This window comes from Tigriopus californicus, chromosome 10 (assembly GCF_007210705.1).
Source record: "Tigriopus californicus strain San Diego chromosome 10, Tcal_SD_v2.1, whole genome shotgun sequence".
Taxonomy (NCBI): Eukaryota; Metazoa; Arthropoda; class Copepoda; order Harpacticoida; family Harpacticidae; genus Tigriopus; species Tigriopus californicus.
In genome coordinates this window covers 12,585,336-12,605,496 of record NC_081449.1, presented here as the reverse complement: position 1 = coordinate 12,605,496, position 20,161 = coordinate 12,585,336, and the positions used below count along the sequence as shown (strand labels likewise).

Below are 20,161 nucleotides of genomic sequence, written 5' to 3'. Positions count from 1 at the left end.
GCGTTTTTATCAAAAGGTATTTTATAAAACACATATAGTTGACTGATTGATTGAATTGACAAGCTGAATGATGAACTTGAAGGTTTGAAAGAATAAAAATAATCTTTTCAGAGAATCGAACGAAGTTTTAAAAACTGTTCGAACAACCAAGCTAAGGATTTGCATTGTTTGGATTAGGATCTGGTAATTGAACTTATCTCGTGAACTGTATCTTGCAAGGGATCGCTTATCTGATTCAAATCAAATGTTTGCTATTAATTTGAAGAAAGAAACTGCCAGCCCTCACAATGGTTCTCAAATTTTATATTAGAATAGCCAAATTTGGTCGGTGGGGTATTTTCCATCTGAATCGAGGGGAACCGCATTAAGACGCCTTTTCCTACTTGAAAAGTCCATTATCTTTGAAGATAACTTCATCTCTTGAGGCTATACTGGTAAAGGTATTTTGATTTATCATTGAATGCACCCACCTCAACGAGCTCTTTTCCTCTTCTTCCTTCTCCAAAAAAAAGAGGCCTAATGGGCAACGGGTCGCATCCAATCAGCTCAGGATTACGAAGTCAGGTTGTTGCCAAAAAAGGAGACGCATCGCTTCATGCCGAGAATTGTGATGACTACTCAAATGCTTGAGGATTAATGAGAATTTTTTTTTGCCTTCAGGTGTCATTCATAAATTGCAGCAAAAGTACAGGAATGAAATGATCCAAAGTTCGTCCTTGCTACAGAATGGCATGCCTCACATACCTTATGTATGCCGAATTGAGACCAAGAAGGGGAGAATGAGACTAGATACGTGCTAATACTAGAGTGAAACAGGGCTGGAGGCGGGATTGAAAGGATGAGAACTTGAATTAAGACCCTCTAACTGTCAAAACGAATAGGATCAACATTCAAATCCCCGACTGGGACTCGGGGAAAACAAGACGCTCATCGTCCAATGCTTCCCACAAACACACTCATGCAGAGCATCGAATTTACTAATATTCCCCCCTCCCCCTCTCACTCATAAGCTCTCAAGGCCAAGAATACCCCCATTGAGAATTTTTTGAATGAAAAAAGGCAAACAAGAGCCAGGCATTTTCCAGGAATGACTCACACGACTACCCCAATGGAATGACGAGCTCGAAAGAACGAAACTGGGCCTCCTGCGCTTTGGATGAGAAACATAAAAGCTTCGTCCCTATCGCCAGGAAAAATGCATGAAATGATGGGAATTAACGAACACTGCGGGAGAAAACAAGTCATTAATCGCTCGACGTTCCTTCCTCGATACCACTTGAGTAATTAGTAATTAGTTCTTACTTGCCAGTAAAATGTGTTCATTGCCATTCCATAAGATCAACGAAGTCATTAAAAATCAATCAAATACAAGCATAACAAACAATGAGCTAACCAATCTCATAACTCATTGGATTCAACTTCGACGAGAGGAGGGAGACCCATTTCCCGCATTGTCGATCTCGCTGTCTTCCGTCACGATCAAGGGTTCAACATCATCATCATCATCATCATCCACTCCCTCGATCTCGTCCTCCTCGCTTAGAATTGAATCGCAGCCGAGCTGTTTTCTGAATATAAAAACGAGGATATCGAACACCACCAAAGCGACGAGAGCAGTGCCAACCAGGTATGGAATGTAATCGTAATTCCACTTCTTACGACAATCATACTTCAAATGAGTGAAATGTTTGGCGAATCGATTGTGGCGGAATGCTTCCACCGCCAAGTCGTGAAACACGAGATAAGCTTCATTCTCATACACGGGGTCCACCATGACAATGTTACCTATTGAATAGAAGAGGATGGTGTTGGATATTTTCAGTTTGTCACTATCATCCTCTTATCTTTGACGAAGAGGAATTGAATGGCAACAAACAAAGATCGAATTCTCACTATCATTGATGCCTAATTGGGTGGGCAAAGTGGTGGCCTGCAGTGGAATGAAGGACTGGTGGTGACAAACGTATGCAAATCGAGCGGGAGTCTCCCAAATGTGCAAATCGGGCGCCGCCAGCATCAAGTTCTGCGAGGGATTCCCGTCATTCAGTAAATTGAGAACGCCATCCTCCAGAAACAGGTCCATACTGGCCCAGACGCCAGACAGGAAAATCGGACTTTTGGAGTTCTGAAACAACAATTATCCATGTTTTGTCACGGCACCAAAAATACAGTATGAGTTGCCAAACCTTCTTGACGAATAAAAACGTGAGTTGTCCGGTTTTGACGAGTTTCCCACTTTCGGCCGTATTGTTCCACATGAGCGTGATTCGTTGCTGAGTGGACCCACATGTCCCACTGACAGACGCATTTTCCGGCACTACGATTGTTTTATTGGTCACTTCGCCCGTAGGGTGTTGCACAGGGATCACAATGCTCACCCTTAATCGAGCTAATATGCAACTGGGCACGTGTTTATGCTTATGTTTGGGGGCATTTTGATCCAGAACTGTCCACACACCTAAAACAGAGGGACATTAATCGTACATCCGCCTTGGCCGTACAATGCTTATGTTTGGGGGCATTTTGATCCAGAACTGTCCACACACCTAAAACAGAGGGACATTAATATTAATGAAACGAGCTTGGTTGGCTGTCAATGCCGAATTTGACACAGCTTTCGGAGAGATGAATTGGTTTACCCTCAGGTTTGCTGGACGTATCGTTGTCTGACGGCCTATGCTTCAGCCGTGGGCCTGAACAAAGGGCATCTCGGACGCATGCTGTGTAAAACGCCAAGGAGAAGAAGGCAAATGAAATGTGCATTTTATTCACACTCCTCAATCGACGCTTCTTGATCTTGACACGAAGAAGGTAGAGAGGCCAATTAGAGGCCAACACTCGGATCAGATAACCTTTACAAATGATGCAAAGAGACAATCACCCGTTAATTCGGTGTCTCCAGGGCATTGACAACCAAGAGTGGGGACTAAAGTTAATTATTGGAAGATTACTTGATTGACCCGAGTGTTGGGCTACGATTTATTGTTTCATAGTTGGCTTGTTCAATAAATAAAAGAAGTATTTTTTTTTCTCTAATATCTCTCCAGCGAACGAAGGGGATATTCTAAGACACACAACTCGGTAGGAAAAAATAGAAAAAAAAACAGTAGTGGAATAACTCAGCGAGAACACTCGAGTTACTCGTCTTCCCAATCCAAATCAGCAACCTTTTATGGGATGCCCAGGAATGAGCAAATGTGTTGGCATAGGGTTACCAAACAGTTTCCTGTTAATGTTATCACAGCCAAAAGCCATCTATCTCTATGCCTTCCTCCAAGATTAGCAATTTCAATGCTCGGATACGAAACACATTTGATTCGGTCTCAAATCGAGAGAATAAACAAGTGTAAAACGCAATCGGTGGAGTTGAAGTGTTTTATTAACGTATTTTGAATGACATGACTCGTTCGCTGCTATGCTGGATTTAATCGTATAAAAAATTGAACAAGATCAAGGGAATAAATATTGGGTGGTACATAAACAGACAGTGTAAGCATGGCGGGTCGAGAGGATAGAAGAAAGAAGGGGGCAAGTTATGTATCAATCAAAGGAATATCTGGGCTGACAAATCTGATTTGGGGCGATCGTTGTGGAACTTTCCATATCATTGTGGAATATTGTTTGAGCGAAGATTATCGTTCATTTGTGTTCAGCTTAATGTCATCCAGCCAAAGTCTAGTGGTTAGGGATGGTTGATGGTTGGTGTAGTTGTAGTTGGCCACTTGATAATGATTGGAGAAGGGGGGGATTTTTTTTCTAATAAGACAATTGCATACAATCCGCCGTTCACTGTTTTTTTATATGGTAGGCCGCATATTTGACTGATAAATGCACATATTTAAGTCTAACCTCAAAATGTCATTCACCAATCATAATCACATTATGGTAACTAGAATGCTCTAGAATGGTTTTCTCTAATGCAAGTGGTTTATGATTGAAAGAAACAAACACAAATGTATGTCCGCGAAAACCACAACGGAATCAAGTCCAAAAATCAATCGGATTTTATACGAGAGCAATAATTTGAAAGATTTTGTGGTCAATTGGAAATCCTTCAGAACCAGAGATTGTCTATTGTCTTAAACGGGTTGAACCGCTCGGAGGACTTGAGTTGAGTCTAGAAAAAATGTTGGTAATTACGTTCCTTCTTCTCGTTGTTTGAGGGGAACAATTCGATTGGAAAGCGGGGGATAATGTGGGATCTGATTGTCAAGTGAGAGCCTTCTTCTCGTTCTTCCTCTTAATCTTGAGACCGAAGAATGTCTTCTTCTTGGAAGGCTTCATGCTCAACTCACTCATTGAGCCCGTGTCCGAGGCGGAGCAAGATTCTTCCAACTCCTCGACAATCGAAGGTGGATTACTTGGTGGGCCAACATTGAACTGGGGAGCGAGACTCCCATTGGATTTCATTGAATCATGGAGTTGTCCATCAGACACACTAGACACAACCATGGCGGTCACTGAAGAGGCTGCGGCATTTTGTATCGAGCCTCCAGCATCTTGACTTAACGATTTGACCATCATTTTGCTACGCTTTTCCGTCAGGGGTGATGAGCCGGTTCGAAGAGAAGGGGCGGGTGGAGTGGCAGATCGGAGTTTATGGTCATGCTGAAAGGATGAGGAAGACGGGATTGGACGCAGTGCGCCGGAACTCGATGAGAAGGCAAGATGACCGTGGTGATTGTGGTCATACTCATCTGACGAGCTCGATTCCTTACTCGACTCGCGTGACAAGGTCTTGACCTCCTGTCGCTTCTTGCTCTTCACAACGGCACTGGTGTGAATGGCAGCCGACCTCAACGAGGCCGCTCCTGATCTGGACATGTGTGCACTTGAGGCCGCCACCGACATAGCGTCCATGTTGTCATCCATCATCAGATCATCTTGGGAGGCACTACCAGACATTCGAGAGGAGAGGATGCCTCGACCTATCAACCCTCGACCACCACCCACGTGTCGGATGAGTCCCTGAATGGCCAGGAGCCCTGGGTTGGTCACAATCGGGCAGCCGCACAGGATTTCGATCTGCCGCCACCTCTGACTTCGCTCCGTGAGGTCTTTGGTGACCTCCATAAGAGCGGTCTTGGCGTCCATGATGTAACGATCGACATCATCAATGGACCGCCCGTGTGTGGACACAAATGCGCCCACAAGACTGGACCGCTTTCGCTTCAGTTTTTCGCACATGTCTTTGGCCACTTCTAGTTGCTCCTCAGCCGCCTTTTTCTTGGCGTTGTACGTCTGGGATTCCATTTCATAGGTCAACTGAAGCCAATGCTGAAGCACGGGCGGTGCCACCCAGCACTTGTCTTCCAATTCGAGCTCCGCTCGGTGCAATTCGTTTCGCAAGATTTCGAGCTCCTCGCGCATTTGATTCATAACGAGAGAATCCGAATGATCGGTGGGCGTTGAGCTCAACGATTCAATCTTTGAATCCTTTTGATGCAGTTTCTCTTGGAGTTCCTGTAAGGTTTGCTCAGCTACGGCTAAGCTATCCATGTCGGTCATCATTCGTTGGAGATGCTGTTGGGATTTCTTGTTTTGTCGATAGGCATAAAAGAGGCCCGTGACCGCCATGACAAGCAAGGAGGTAAGGATCACGTCCTTCATGACATTGCTCGTGTCCCTCGGCGGGCCAAATAGTACCACATCCATGGCCTTGAGACTGATCTTGGATCGGTGAATGGGATTGGAGATGCCCAAGACTTTGTTCAAATAAGAGGACCCCACTGCCGCTTTGGGCAAGTGAGTTCCATTCATGCCTACATCGCGAAACCGCTCCGCGTATTGAGGCAGATCCACATTCTTCTCCAGCCAATCAACTACATTGTCCACGGTCCAGTTGTACACCTCGGAGTTGCGCCAAGTGAGCCACAAATCTTTCACTGTGATCTCGGAATCCTTGTGATGGAAACTGGTCTGACGCCTTTTGTCACTCCCGTACTGCAAGTCGCCACGAATGAAGTCTCCCGTTTCGGAGGGTTCGATCGTCCCATCGTTGTCGTCGTCTAGTTGCTGGTGGAGGCTGCGGATGGCCTCCAAAGCCTCTTTTTCCAACGTGGTCTCGTACAGGCGACGGTACTCAAGTTCGTGGAGCGTTCGCAAATCCTCGGGGGACGAGGCTGCGGTCCAGGGTAGGACGCAAATGAGCACGATGAGAAACACCGACAAGAGTGAAGATGAGGGAGCACCCGGGGGTATCCTCTTTGGTGACATCATGCCCATCTTGGCAAATGGCCAACGCCTAATTATATCGACTGGGAACAAGGATCACCCTCAAGCACACGTTCCTCTGCGATCTTGTACAACGTTCTTGTAGGGGGAGGAGGTAGGCACCTGGGCACTTGGGCACTTGTCCTCTCCCTTCGAACCGATCGAAAAAGTGGGTGAAGAAAAAAGATATCACGCCAATGAGTCACCACGATGCTCCGAACATGGAGAACATGGGGAGGATGTGTGTAGGAGTCGTGAGGAACTGTAACTGACGGTAAGGAATGGGGAGGGTTGAGAGGTACTGGATAATTGAACGAATGAACTCGACCCGTCTGTCTTCACCACCTTGAGCACCAGCGTGTAGGTTCGGCTCACTTCATATCACACTTTGTACACGAGATCTCCATCATCAATCAAGTCGAAGTAGCCATCCTCCAGCGTCAAATTCGTCCCAAAATGACAGCCTCGAACGTCCTCGTGGGTTCAGGGCTCAACAACGAAGCTTCAACAATCCCAGCAGACGTTGAGACACCCCATGTGGTCGCCTTTCGTTGGGCCAATCAGCATGGAAACGATGACGATCACGATGATGACTGGCTGACTGGCTGACCTTTGTTCTACTACCATAAACCGAAATGTTCAGACTTCGATGGGTCCGAATGTGTTTCAGTGAAAAAGCTTAGGTTCACTTCACGGCCTCTCGGAGAATGTGTGGCCTTGACCGATGCTACGAGAGCGATACAAGGATTGCCCGTGTTGGAGCTGGGCCTTCAAACAAGACTTCCGATTCGGACTAAAGGTCCTTCTCACGGGATCAAGGAGCTGGTACTGTGAGTACAGTGCGTACGTACGTACTGAACAGAACGGCCAGTAGGAGACTTTGACTACTGAGGACTGACTAGTAGTTGAGTGAGAGTATCGATCAGAGGATCCCAGAAGGGACTCGGAAAGGAAGGAGGGAGGGAGGCCTGGCGGAAAGGGCCGTTTGTCACACACACTCACTCATTCACATATGCTTCCAAGCACCTTTACAGTTTGCATCACCATCGAGCAATCCGTGCGGTGGTCTGTGAGTGCGTGTATTACGAGTCTCACACTCTTTGAAACTGGTGGACGACGTAGGTTGGATTGAGATTGTTCATGTACTGATGTGGGTATAGAGTTGAAGTAGGGCCCAATAGCTTATCGAGACTTCCGTCAGATTCATGCCAAACGAGGACAGACGTCTCGGAGGATATATAGCATACATAGGTGCGTGCATGCATGCATACAGGCCAGTAGAGGAGGCCCCTCTCTCTCTCTCTCTCTGGCGGTTTAACCTGCCGAGTATGGAGCGACGTTCAACGTGTACTCTCACTCGATCGTTGATGTGTACACGTCCGATTGGAGATTGGATAGATGGAGGGATGGATGGATGGATGGAGAGGTCGAAGTACGAGGGAAATGGGTCTTTACGATTGATGATCTCGATCTTTCTCTAGAAACAGCCTGGATGAACGCAAAGTAGAAGTGACAATCCCGAAGGGTTGAGAGCGGGGCGCCTTCAAATTCCATGTACCAGTATTATCTATCCAAGGCAGATGAGCATCGTAGCCAGTAGCCACTGACCTGACGTCAGCTCGGGAAAAAATGATTATGCATGATGAAATCCAGAAAAAGCATCCATTGATCCATTTCAATCAGTAAAATATTGCCCCAAGACAAGACAGGGCATTCCTATATCCAAATGTACCGTTTCGTTCCTGATCAAATCTCTTCACTCTGGATCTCGTTTGACAAATTGACAGTCATTTCCGAACAGGAAACCGTCCGTCACCCTGACAGTCCAAGGTCAAGATCCGAGCGCTCATTGGTCCGTAGGCCCATGACGAGCCCTGACTAGTACTCCATACACAAGCCAATCAACGTCCGAGGAGCCTCTCTCAACAGCTGACTTTTTGTTGTGGTTATGTCTTTGTTGACCAGCCTGACTGCCTGCCTGTGTTTTGTCCAGCCTATCAGCCTGAGTCAATACAGGCCCCAAACACGGTGTTTCTCAAGCTTGTGGAGGCTTGGATCTTGGATCTGAGAGTGTGTTCCAGGTGCGGTCCCAGTCTTGGTTGGGTGCCTGAGGATGTACATTGAGTAGTCACTATGCCACTAGTTTGCCGTTCTGGGTTCGAGGCTACGGCTTAACGCCCTCAGAATGGCCCATCTCCAGTCGTTGGCTCATTTGAGCCAGGCCCCGCCTCCGCCACCCCCGGGCACGTCCCATGCGCCTCGATTGAGCGTCCCGCCCCCGCCGGGTGCGATGTATCCACCGTATCATGTGCCGGTGGCTTATCATCCGGTCCACGGACACGCCCTGCACCCGACTCATATGAATTTCAGCCTGCCCCCGCCTCCCGTAGCCTATGCCGCCTATTATCCGCCGCCCCCGCCCATGGCTGCTCGTCCCCCCCTGCCCAATCCATTTGCTTTGCCACCCCCGAATATAGGACCCATGAGCGGAGCGGGCGGCACTGTTACCGCCAGTCGCTCAGATCGACGCTTGCCACGGTCTCGATCGCGGTCCCGATCGCCATCCGGAGGAAGATACCGGCGCGATTCGCGCGATTACCGACGTGACCGCGATCGGGACAGAAGTCCGTACCGGAGTTCGCGTGATCGCCGTTCTTCACCGGGTCGGCGGCGAAGTCGACGTAGTCCGTCCCCGCGATACGATCGTGGCTATTCATCGCGTCGCTCTAGTCGGTCGCCGTCATTGCGACGACCCTCCAGTTATTCTGATCGCGACCGATATGAACGTCGAAGTGATCGGCGCCGATCACCTGAAGTGGGTCGATCCCGTCCTCAAAGTCCGGCCCGTGGACCCTCCCGCCGGCGACCTACCCCACCGGGTATTAGTAATAAAGCTCGCGATCTCTTTGAGCGTCGCATCAACATGAATCACGAGGAGGTGTTGGCCGAGGAGAAGAAGATTTGGACTCGATCCGCTCCGGCCGACCCTTACTACGAACGGGATCCCCACAATCCACTCATGATGCGTGCCACCAGCAAATTGACCGAATTATGCGACCGTTTCGAGTCCCAACTCGTTCATCCACGCGAACACGCCAAACTCAAGTTCCCACCCTACGCTACGCCCAAGTTCGGACTCCCGCCCAGTCGATGCAAGAAACACGCCAAGAAAGCCGATTCGGATGCTGAGAGCCAGGATGAAGATGACGTCGAAGATGACGATGAGGCCGCCAAGAACGAGTCTTTGGAATGGCTCCGCTACCGACAAGATCAGCCCAATCGTCTCCATCAAGAGCTCTGGGAGAATCGCTCCAATGAGTTCAATGATGGCCCCACCTGTCGGTGTTCGGTCAAAGCTCGAGAGCATGGCATTCGGCATGGCATCTACCAGGGGGAAAAGACCGTGCCTGATCTTGATCCAGCCACGAATAACTCGGACAAGTTGTACCATTATCGGATTGCAGTCACACCTCCCACCAACTTCCTGGTGCTTCAACCCACGACCATTCATCATGACGAGCACGAGTTCATCTTTGAGGGATTCTCGCTGTTCACCACCGAGCCTTTGCAGGATCTTCCCCCGTGTAAAGTGGTTCGATTCAACATCGAGTACTCGATTCTGTACTTGCAAGAGAAGATTCCGGATAACTTCACGCTTCGTGAGCTCAAATTGTTTCATCGTTACTTCTTCACCGAGCTCTTGGAGCTCTTGGATTGGGACACGAGTGACCGGTTCTACTTCATGCCTCGCTTCGTCAGAGATCTCTCCGAGGACGGCAAGGAGATATTGTCCATGAATGAAGTTATGAAGTATCTCATAAAATCATACTCACCCTTGGTAGTGGAAACGGATTTGATGCCCATGCTCAAGATGTCTCCCACGGAATGGGTCGACTTTGTCGAGAAGGTCAAGGGAATGTTGGTGACGAAACCCGGGCTCAAACCATCGGCTTTTCGCATCGACCAACTCGATCGAGAACAAGACAATCCCCAAGTCATCAAGTACCCCGAGATCGTTCACTTCGGCACACGCCCACCTCAGTTGTGCTACGCTGGCAACCCGGATTATCAAAAGGCCTGGCGCGAGTTCGTCAAGTACCGCCATCTCTTGGCCAACATGGCCAAGCCTACCTTCAAGGAGAAGCGACATCTCGAGGTCTTGGAGGAGAAACTCCTTGACATGAGGAGCAACTCCAAGCTCAAGCGAGACGTGACCATTGCCGTGGGGAGTGAGGGTTTCTTCAAGACGGGCCTGATGAGTGATATCGCCCAACACGGCATGCTCTTGCCCGTCCTAGTCAATCATCTCCGGCTCTACGCCTCTTTAGATTTCTTCCAAGAGCAAATAGGCTACACTTTCAAGAATAGGTAAAGTTTTTTCCGAAAAAAGAATAGGGAGTTCAGAACAATCAAAACAAATGATCGGGATCAATGCTCTTTCCATTTTTTCGAACCTTATTAGGCATTTATTACACCTGGCTGTGACTCATCCCTCCTACCGCGAAAACTACGGCACGAATCCAGACCATGCTCGAACCACTCTGTCCAATTGTGGCATTCGACAGCCCGAATACGGCGACAAGAAGGTGCTGTTTGCCAATAATCGCAAACGAGGCATCAACATGCTCATCAACATTATGTCCCGTTTCGGGAAAAACCAAGAGACCGAGTCCAAGGTGCCTCACAATGAACGGTTGGAGTTCTTGGGCGACGCCGTCGTCGAGTTCATCACCTCCGTGCATTTGTTCTACATGTTTCCGGATCTAGAAGAAGGAGGCTTGGCTACTTATCGCGGAGCATTAGTTCAAAATCAACACTTGGCCATTCTAGCAGAGGTAAATCGTATTGTGTACCTGACCAAGTGCGATTGGACCCTGAAATAATGGTCCTTGTTTCTTGCTTTTCCAGGTGCTTGGCTTGGAGAATTACATGCTGTACGCCCATGGGTCAGATCTGTGTCATGACGCTGAATTGCGCCATGCTATGGCCAATTGCTTCGAGGCCGTGATGGGGGCCATCTATCTCGATGGTGGGATCGAGGCTGTAGACGGAATCTTTGCCAAAGCCTTGTTTGGATCTGATCCCGAGCTTCATAAAGTGTGGACAAGTCTGACACATCATCCATTGCAAATCCAAGAACCCAAAGGCGATCGACATTGGATACCCAAATATCCTATTCTCCAGGTAAGCAGAGCAACCGTCCCTTCTAACAGTGTTGAAACATAAGGGTTACGTTGCTCTGGGCCAGAACCGAATCATGCTTTTTTTGTTAACAGAAACTGGCCGAATTTGAAGATTCCGTTGGTGTTGAATTCACTCATATCCGTCTCCTGGCCCGTGCCTTCACTGACCGATCTTTGGGATTGTCAGTGTTAACATTGGGCTCCAATCAGAGATTAGAATTTCTCGGTGATACCGTGCTTCAGCTCATCACTTCCAATTATCTCTATCGACATTTCCCCGAGCATCACGAAGGCCATCTCTCCCTTCTTAGATCTTCAATTGTGAACAATCGCACTCAGGTAACAGTTCAAGCCTTGTCACATCATCATTTTGATCATTCTTTCCACTAAAGTGTTCCCAACGAAATGATGGAGTAGTCGTCAAAGATTTGAAGTATAAAAATGGTTTTAAAATAAAAAGAAGGGGACCAATCTAGAATAAAAACTTGTCATTTGATGCCTGAATAACTGCCTTCCCTTCGTATTTCATTCGCAACTATAAGTTAATTCTTTCAGTTGATTAAACGCCCTCCAAGGTGTTCAGACTTTATCTTATTTTCGTAATCATTTGATCGAATTTTGATGCATTGAAAGGCTTTCGATATGGACCTATTGAAAGTGCAAGAAGTGAATCCATAAAATCGAGGAGGTACAATTTAGCTATGCGCTGTGGTTCACTATTTAAAACTGTCAGAACCTAAAGACCTGTACCTGTTAGAAAACTTGAGAGTAGTATTTTTTCTCAAATATGATCGGTTTTAGGCTGTGGTGTGTGATGATATTGGAATATCTATTTATGCGCAATTCGCCAATCCGAAGCACGAGCTGAAAGTTAAAGACAGGGCGGATCTCCTGGAGGCTTTCTTGGGAGCTCTGTACATTGATAAGGATCTGGATTTCTGCACCAAATTTGCCGAGGTCTGCTTCTTCCCGAGGCTGACCCATTTCATCGTAAACCAAGAATGGAACGATCCCAAGTCCAAATTGCAACAATGCTGCCTAACCCTGAGAACTATGAATGGTTCAGATCCCGACATCCCCAATTACAAGGTACCTCGGCTACATTTCTACCATTTTTGTCCAGTTTAAGTTATGGGTTTGAGATTTATGCTTTGCAGGTTGTTGAATCAAAAGGTCCCACCAATACAAGGGTTTACACTGTGGCTGTGTACTTCCGTGGAGATCGCTTAGCCAATGCTGACGGTCATAGCATTCAAGATGCAGAAATGAAGGCCGCCAAGTTGGCCTTAGAGAATTGTGCCCACTTGTTCCCGCATTTAACATATCAGAAGAAAATCGTGGAGAGGAGCTTGTACAAGCAAAACAAGGATCGACTCCGAGAGGAATGGCACAAAGAAGTGAGGAAAAAGAGAGAGGAACTGGGCCTTGATGACGACAAGAAGCGAGCCAGTAATAAAGGAGAAATTCGAGCCAAAGAAGAGCAGCTAGACCGAGACCATTTTAAGAAAATGGCTCAAATTCGCGAAGAAGAACGACAGAGGGAACGCACCAATCTCGAGCTCAAAGCTGCCAGCACCAAAAGACAACGACGATCTCCATCTTGGGAAGGATCCTCACCGCCTTCTAACCCTGATACCAATAGCCCACCCAGATCTTACGCCAGCTCCAATCAACGCCCAAAGCGATCCTCCTCCTCCTCGTCGTCTTTGTCAAGCGTGAAGATCGAACCGAACTCACCAGGTGAGAAAGAGGAGCCAGGATCTCACCTTGGAGAACGCCACCGTTCCAGATCGCTTTCGCGCGACACTGATGTCAAAGAAGAACCCCCTTCAGATCGAGAGGACGGTGAGATCAGTGATGACTAGGCAATTACACCAGTCAAGTCAGGTTGATCTCGACTGTTGTTTTTTTTGGGCCAGATCAAAGCATTACAATTTATTCGTACTCAAATGATTCATAGTTCGTAAGTTGATGTGATTTCTTCGCTTGTGATGAGGTAAGCAGCAATGCTTTCAACTTAAATGACTTTTTTTATTTATTCTCAATTCAGTCAAATCGCCGTTTTCCAAAATCGTCAGTCATGATAGATCAAGCATCGCTGTTTACTATCCTGTTCCAAAACCAATCAATACATATGATCAGTGTTTTCGATCAAGAAGAAAGAAGTTGAATGTTGTTCATCTAATGATGTTAAAAAGTATGATCAGTTACACATACATGGCAAGCATCTTGGTCAAAATCTTGAAGTCAGTTCAAAACCTATGCTCCAAATCAGAGGTCAGGATAGGCGGATCCAAGGTATTTCTTGCCCCTATTGGTGAACACGTGGGTCTGAATGTCCACGGTTTTACCCGCCAAAGACACGGTGCAAGTATCGTTTGGTTTCATGAGGACACACATGGTGTACAAGATCAGTTCCAACTCAGGGCTGAGACCAATGAAGATGGAGCTGCACTAAAGTAGAAAAAAATCAGGGATTATGATTATTGTAATCCTTTACAGAAGAAGTTGAAATTAAAGACTCACTGGCTTCACTTTGCCGTCCCAAGCAAAAATGGTCTTGGCCACGGCACCTTTGCCTCGGAATGAGAGACAATAGTTGAACCCGTAGTAGTTAACGGACGATTTCCGCTCGTTCAAGAGGAAGAAGATCCAATTATGGAACCCATTCACCTTGCCTTCCTTGAGCTCGCCCATGAAGACATGCTCGAAAGCGCAAGATCCGAGAACTCGCCGAGATCGCGGGTACAACGCGAACCACATCTTGTGGAGAAAACGCTTGAACGACATGAGATCATTCGAAATGAGTCTTTTTTCGATCATGAATTGGCGGGCAATTTCCATCACTTTCGTATCCATACAAGCGTCGATGAAGTCGCGTTCCTCCTGGATCTCCTCGGCAGTCACTTCTTCAGCCTCATGGACATGCTATGAGTGAAACAATATTTAAATGGCTTGAAATGAATGAAAATACTCATAGGCGTTGCTTACCACTTCGTAGTTGTCGTGCAAAGCAATTAACTTGGCCACGGTCGGGATCTCAAACAAGGTATCATCCACATCATAAAACAGTGGCTCTTCCGAGACATCCCGATTACCTTCTCTACGATCTTGGAGATCGTATCCGATGTATCGAGCACAATTGTTCTCATCATTCTCAAGCAATCGTTCGGTCAGCTCGAAGAACTCCTCTTCGGTGCAGTCAATAGTGTAGTTATCATCGGCGTCCATGATTGCCAATTTCAAAGCGATAGGAACCTTACACGCCTAAGAATAATACTAGCACGAACTCTGACCAATCCGACCAATCCACGGAATCACTCCAACAAGTGTGTGCGTGTGTGTGTGTGTGTGTACTCGTGTACATGCAGTACGTATTGAGATACACGCCTTGGCTTGAACTTGCACAGGTGAGGACTGAGTACAGAAGAACTGGATTCTCAATTCTGCCTTCTTGGCTGGGTTCCTAAGTGGCTTGAACGCAACGCCGCCAGATCCTCTCCGAATGATGATAATTTATAGCATCTTCCCTCTAGCCCTCTCAGTTAGAAGAATTTCACAGGCGAATAATATGTACAATAGGCGAGCTCGCGCTTCAGAGACGTTCTTTTTAGCTAGGTCAGATCGAGACTCGACTTTTTGCCAGGAGCTGTTGTGTTGGAGAGATTTGGAATCAGGGCTTTTATTTAGTTTCACTTCATAGTTGACATTATCACAATTATCGTATTCAAAAGTAAGCATAATAATTTAGATGACAACAACACGCGTGTAAGGTTCTTATGTATATAAAGTTGATGACACACAGTTTTAGGTTTGGAATGGATTCATGTTGCTGGAATAGAACTCGATAAAATGTTTCAAAATTCAAACCAAAATGGGCAAATAAGTAACACACACTCGAAAAAAGAACATGGCACATTGCCGTACAGAAATCACGGCTAATTTTTGAAGTCCTCATCACTCTTGTCTACATCCTCCAAACTTTCTAAAGGAACTGTCAACTTTTTGGAATTGGCGAGCATCTCCAGTTCTCGACGCAAGATCTCGCCTTTTTCGTCGGCTCTATCACAGTAGTAAAACGCTCCTTCTGCATTTCCCGTATCAAAAAGGTGTCTCGCATAAGCCAGACTGATCTCCTCGTTCAAAACCATCATGTGACTCGTGTCTGGAAGGAGTTTCATCTCTTGACACGCCTGAAGGAATTGGGCGGCCAGCCCGATCATTTTGGCGTTCACCAGACAATCCAAAGTGGAGACAAAATCCTTTAAGGATAAATATACTAGGATAGCTTGTTTCTTCAGGTCCTTGGCCAAGAGGTGCTCGCAGTATTTCCCTGCCACCTTGGCCAGATCTGGATGTCCGGATAATCGACATTTGGCCAACCAAAGACTAGCGTCCCACTGACCACAGGATTGCAGATAATTGCATGCATCCACCACTTTGTCGATCAGACAGAGTAATTGAACGCCTTCCCAAAGCTTGCCCTCGGCAATTAAGTTTGTGGCCACCAATTTGGTGGTTGAATGAGGTGTGTCTTTTTGGGCAGCGGAAGTCGTGGCCACAAGACACGCCTTGAGACTGTCCTCGTAATAATTCGGACTGTCTGGCTCAGTATCGAGCAGCAAACGAATGGCTTCTTCCTTCTGATTCAGACAAAGCATCAGGTCCACCACTCGTTTCTTTTGGGCGTGCGTCGAGCATCTTGATTGGTGAAGGCTGATCTTTTCGAGATGGAATCGCAAGAAGGATTCAGCGTCTAAAGCCAAATCAAAATTGGTGTCCACGAGACTGAAATCGCCTGGTTTCAAGTTTGAGAGAGCTAATCGCCAAAAGTCCGCCTCCCATTTCATTCCAGACATCTGAGAAGCCAAGAGACCTCTGAGAGCGGTGGGTGTGGTCGGATCTTCGAGCTGTGATCGGACATCTTGACGGATGAATCCGATTTGCTCCTTAACGAAAGCAAGACTATTCTCGTTAAAGCCATCCGCCGAAGTGAAGTCCAAAGAGAAGATCGATCTCCAAGGCTGATGGTGGAGCAAGATCTGGAAATTGGCCCGCTCTTTGTTGGGCAGAAGGGCGTGACAGGCAGCGGATTCATCGACATTATATTCGTACATGGCCGAAGAGGCCGAGGCCAGAGCCAGACCCATGACTCTCAGACAGCCATCGACAGTGGCTAAAACAGGCCGATCCGAAGCTGCCCAATCAATATCCATCACCTTGACCATGTCTTTGGGGGTACGGAGTTCGTTGATGAGCTCGCATTCTTTCATCTCCCAAATGGACACAGAATCCGGATTGAGAATGAGGAGTTTCAAGTTGCCTCGCCCAGGAGCTAAACGCATCTTCTTGATGGGACCACGATTGGTTGCGATGTTTCTGGAAGTCCGTGTTTTCACGTCCCAGACATTGATGTTGCCATCAGAATCTCCGCGAACAATGTGATCACTTTTCCACGCAATACAAGTGATGGTTCCTTTTAGAAACAGAAACAATGAATAAGAAGCTATAGTACATTGGTAAGTTAGTAAAACGATGGTTACCTAGAGACGATTCTGCGGGCACCCTTGTCCCATCTCTGATAGCGTTGCCTTCAACAGAGAAGTGATAGAGTTGCCCTTCAGGATCGGTGAACACAAAATGCTCTTTAGCCACAATAGAGCTGTTTGATGATGCTTTTTCTGTTGGTTTGGAACCATTCTCATCCTTGGCATGGTCACTGTCCGTATCTGGAACGAAAATGTGACAATTTTGTATTTCTACAGATTACCTGGTTGGATCGGATGTTTGAAATACCTCTCTTGTTCTCCTTCTCCTCCACAGCGTTCATCTTTCGTTTCAAAGATTTGAGATTGTGAAGTGGGGACCAATCCAAAGCGGTGATGGCTGGAAATTTCTTCGGCATCGTCCTCAAGAGAGTCATGGTTCTCAAATCCCATAATTCGAAAGGGGCACCTTGAAAGGCCACAATGAAGTATTGCTTTAGATGAGACACCCGCAGCATCTCAATGGCCGGTTCTTCAGAACGGTGGGATCGGAGGGCCTGGGTTTTTCCTGTTCGTACGTCCGTGTGGATCAATTCGTTGCGGACCAACGAATTGGACGAGGTGGAACTCAACAAATTCTGATGTGCATGGGACAACACGGTGTTCAGACTAGTCCATTCTAGTCCACGAACGGGATAGGTGTGCACGGCAAAATCTCGTTCAATACGTCCGGTAGACATGTTGGTCAGTTGGATGTTCCCGTTCTGACCTCCTATGGCCATATAGGGCACATACTCCGACAGGTTTTTCATGGTGAGTGGCGGACACATTCGGATATGAAACGCGGGAAGACATAACCCGGAAACAATGCCACGGGTAAACAGCTTCAATCCCATGAGATCTCCGGTTTGCATGGACAATGTGGGCGGAATCAGATCTGGCAGAGAATACACAATCACCTTGCCAGACGCCTGATTCGATTGCGCAATGTCCACCAAAATCAGCCGACCATCCGAAGTGAAAATAGTCACACTATTCTCCCGGATGTTATCCAAAGCCATGCCCAAGATCTTGGCATGCTTTTGCAAGCGAATACAATCGCTGTGCGCTTTCTGCTCGTAAAAGATTTCCAACACGTTGTCCAAGGTAAAATTATCCGACGCCGTGTCCACAGTGTTGACACTGGCGATACTTGATGTGGATACAGCCTTGCTCATGTTCCGAATAGGTTCAATCGGGGTGGACGACACACCATACAAGCGTTTCCGTACACGCAAGCTCAAGGTACCCGATTCGCTTAGAATATACATGGCGTCTCGATGTCGGCACGGATACACTTGAAGAATGGGCGTGGAGGTTCGATCGATCGAGACCAGGCCCACCGTTTGACCGATATCCAGATCCAGAATAAGTACTTCTCGCGGGTACACCAATAACAGATGGTTCCGCACCGAGCGATGGTACAAAACTTGGACACAATCCGATAGCGTGAGCGAACTCGAGCCTTGAGGTTGGAATTCGCCCATGACCAAATCTTTCATTATCTTTTTGATCCGGGTCCGTCTCGTCTTGCCTTTATCTTCGGGAGGAGCACCCATAGGCGTACCCGCAGGTGTACTTGAATCCACTGAGCCCCGATTGGGACTATTCCGGGCGGGTCCAAGGACGTAGAATTTTCGACCGGCACCTTGGGGCGGTTTGGCCGGGTTAAAATCATCGACAAACAGCACACATTCCAAACAACGAAAGGCCAGACGTGAGGCGTCAAACGGGTCGAAATCAAAGCCTTGCAAGGTCTCGGTGTAGGTCTTGCGCCACACGGCTGAGCCCGTGCTCGTGTCCCAGAGCACAAGGGCGAAGGGGGGATGCAGGGCGGCTAATAAGTGGCCCGTGTTTTCATAACGCCCGTCACACCATGCTAGTTCGGTCACGGCCTTGGGCCCATCTTGCAGAATGGCCTTGGTCTCGCCGGATTTGGCATTCCAGATCACAATATGACCCGTGGCATCAGATGAGGCTAACGTCAACCGGTCTGCCGGATGCTTGGAGGTGGGGCTGCGGGCCCACATCACCCGGATGACCGTACTACGGTGGGTTTCGAGCACTTGCAAGGTTTGCAAGGTGAGTGGGTCCGTCACCACCACCATACTATTCGAGCCAGTGGCCACCAGCCCGCATAACGGGCTCCAATCCACGGCTAACCGGTTGCCCAGACTAGCCGCACCCGTGATGGTACGTTGCATCACGGGTGCGATTTGCCGCAACGGCGCATCGGCCGCCCCTGGCGTGGAAGAGCGTCGACGATCCATCATCCAATGCGAGAATCCGTGGTGGGAGAGCGAATTCACGGCTGGCTGAGCCCCATGGCTGGCGTCCGTGTCCCAGATAGGCGTGGCCAAGGTGGAAGGTGGTCCAGAGACGAGGGTGGGGCTCAAGGGCGTCAACGAGTCCAGCCAATCCGGCTAGACACCCAATGCAAGAAAAGAAGAACCAGGCAGATTCACTCTCTGTCTAACTATGTTATTAAGAACCAAAGCTCGATCGATCGATCAAGGAAACAGGTCGAATTCAACCCAAAAAAAAAACAGCTGTGGCAGTGATAAACTTCCAATGTATTATTTGGGGCTGGAACAAGTCTTTAGGGTGACTCAAAAGTCTCGAGTCAATTCGGGATTTTGTGCGGTTATTTTCAATTCTGCTCTTGACAGTGCCACAGAAATAAGCTGTTTAACATATCAGTTCAGTTTTGGGTATGTGAATACCTTTGGATGAAAATATGAGGCTTGCATTTAATGCCATTGTATTCAAAAGCTGATTGAGACTGGATGTTGAGCCAAGACTCGCGAGTCATTCGACGACGTCATTATGATGTGGGAGGAATCTTTTAAAAAAGTCAAACGGACTTTCAGAGTCCGATTTTGGTACTTTAGTTGCGTGATTATCAATTGGGAGCATTGCGTTACGGAATCATCACTCTTCATCCTCAACACCATGATTCATCCAAAGAACATCACGGACTTTTTTTACCCTTGCCTTACATGCGTCTCGTTTTTTGATTAGATAGGAATGGATTGAGTAGGACTCTGAATTATAGAAGAGAACAAAAGTGAGATCAGCGCACCATAGGAATTTAATTTTAATTCCTTTACAAAACAATAAGTTTAACTGGGCCCCAGATCCAAATCAAACGCGTTTACATAATATTCTCTGATTCTTCTTGTCATATATGGCTTTAGCTACCCTTCAGGCACCCTTTAATTTACTTTTAATGTTGCAAAT

General features: G+C 47.4%; 5 protein-coding genes and 1 long non-coding RNA gene across 7 annotated transcripts; 2 read left to right on the top strand and 4 right to left on the bottom strand.

The window, feature by feature from the left end:
* The first annotated feature begins 475 nt into the window (after positions 1-475).
* On the top strand, positions 476-1,719 carry LOC131887705 (uncharacterized). Its single transcript, XR_009374054.1, has 2 exons — positions 476-749; positions 1,086-1,719. It is a non-coding gene; the product is annotated as an uncharacterized LOC131887705 (long non-coding RNA).
* Positions 1,296-3,196, bottom strand: LOC131887703 (uncharacterized). 2 transcript variants are annotated; one of them, XM_059236352.1, is made up of 5 exons: positions 2,952-3,196; positions 2,640-2,796; positions 2,187-2,458; positions 1,894-2,125; positions 1,296-1,785 (listed from the first exon to the last, which is right to left on the bottom strand). In XM_059236352.1, exons 2-5 carry the CDS (start codon positions 2,761-2,763, stop codon positions 1,415-1,417), a joined length of 999 nt encoding a protein of 332 aa, XP_059092335.1. In that variant the 5' UTR covers positions 2,764-2,796; positions 2,952-3,196; the 3' UTR covers positions 1,296-1,414. The 2 variants fall into 2 exon arrangements, with proteins under 2 accessions (XP_059092335.1, XP_059092334.1); XM_059236351.1 differs by having other exon boundaries at positions 2,977-3,196.
* Positions 3,197-3,361: 165 nt separating this feature from the next.
* On the bottom strand, positions 3,362-7,870 carry LOC131887699 (stromal interaction molecule homolog). Its single transcript, XM_059236348.1, has one exon. It carries the CDS (start codon positions 6,223-6,225, stop codon positions 4,210-4,212), a length of 2,016 nt encoding a protein of 671 aa, XP_059092331.1. The 5' UTR covers positions 6,226-7,870; the 3' UTR covers positions 3,362-4,209.
* Positions 7,871-8,221: 351 nt separating this feature from the next.
* Positions 8,222-13,551, top strand: LOC131887694 (ribonuclease 3-like). The gene is made up of 6 exons (XM_059236342.1): positions 8,222-10,581; positions 10,676-11,048; positions 11,122-11,397; positions 11,490-11,735; positions 12,198-12,485; positions 12,554-13,551. The coding sequence occupies exons 1-6, from the start codon at positions 8,399-8,401 to the stop codon at positions 13,259-13,261; spliced, it is 4,074 nt and encodes a 1,357-aa protein (XP_059092325.1). The 5' UTR covers positions 8,222-8,398; the 3' UTR covers positions 13,262-13,551.
* Positions 13,301-14,833, bottom strand: LOC131887704 (endoribonuclease CG2145-like). The gene is made up of 3 exons (XM_059236353.1): positions 14,388-14,833; positions 13,923-14,324; positions 13,301-13,850 (listed from the first exon to the last, which is right to left on the bottom strand). Exons 1-3 carry the CDS (start codon positions 14,625-14,627, stop codon positions 13,668-13,670), a joined length of 825 nt encoding a protein of 274 aa, XP_059092336.1. The 5' UTR covers positions 14,628-14,833; the 3' UTR covers positions 13,301-13,667.
* A 330-nt stretch (positions 14,834-15,163) lies between these two features.
* LOC131887695 (WD repeat-containing protein 11-like) lies at positions 15,164-19,488 on the bottom strand. Its single transcript, XM_059236343.1, has 3 exons — positions 17,193-19,488; positions 16,940-17,125; positions 15,164-16,872 (listed from the first exon to the last, which is right to left on the bottom strand). Exons 1-3 carry the CDS (start codon positions 19,192-19,194, stop codon positions 15,335-15,337), a joined length of 3,726 nt encoding a protein of 1,241 aa, XP_059092326.1. The 5' UTR covers positions 19,195-19,488; the 3' UTR covers positions 15,164-15,334.
* Between the last annotated feature and the right edge of the window lie 673 nt (positions 19,489-20,161).

Coding starts and splice junctions, on each gene's coding strand:
- LOC131887704 (XM_059236353.1), bottom strand. CDS start 14,627: ATGGACGCCGATGATAACTACACTATTGACTGCACCGAAGAGGAGTTC. Junction 14,325..14,387: donor TGCACGACAACTACGAAGTG/GTAAGCAACGCC, acceptor TTTCACTCATAG/CATGTCCATGAGGCTGAAGA. Junction 13,851..13,922: donor GGGACGGCAAAGTGAAGCCA/GTGAGTCTTTAA, acceptor TTTCTACTTTAG/TGCAGCTCCATCTTCATTGG.
- LOC131887699 (XM_059236348.1), bottom strand. CDS start 6,225: ATGGGCATGATGTCACCAAAGAGGATACCCCCGGGTGCTCCCTCATCT.
- LOC131887694 (XM_059236342.1), top strand. CDS start 8,399: ATGGCCCATCTCCAGTCGTTGGCTCATTTGAGCCAGGCCCCGCCTCCG. Junction 11,398..11,489: donor CCAAATATCCTATTCTCCAG/GTAAGCAGAGCA, acceptor TTTTGTTAACAG/AAACTGGCCGAATTTGAAGA. Junction 11,736..12,197: donor TTGTGAACAATCGCACTCAG/GTAACAGTTCAA, acceptor GATCGGTTTTAG/GCTGTGGTGTGTGATGATAT.
- LOC131887703 (XM_059236352.1), bottom strand. CDS start 2,763: ATGCACATTTCATTTGCCTTCTTCTCCTTGGCGTTTTACACAGCATGC. Junction 2,459..2,639: donor TACGTCCAGCAAACCTGAGG/GTAAACCAATTC, acceptor CCTCTGTTTTAG/GTGTGTGGACAGTTCTGGAT. Junction 1,786..1,893: donor CCAATTAGGCATCAATGATA/GTGAGAATTCGA, acceptor TCTATTCAATAG/GTAACATTGTCATGGTGGAC.
- LOC131887695 (XM_059236343.1), bottom strand. CDS start 19,194: ATGATGGATCGTCGACGCTCTTCCACGCCAGGGGCGGCCGATGCGCCG. Junction 17,126..17,192: donor GGAGAAGGAGAACAAGAGAG/GTATTTCAAACA, acceptor TTTTCGTTCCAG/ATACGGACAGTGACCATGCC. Junction 16,873..16,939: donor GCCCGCAGAATCGTCTCTAG/GTAACCATCGTT, acceptor TGTTTCTAAAAG/GAACCATCACTTGTATTGCG.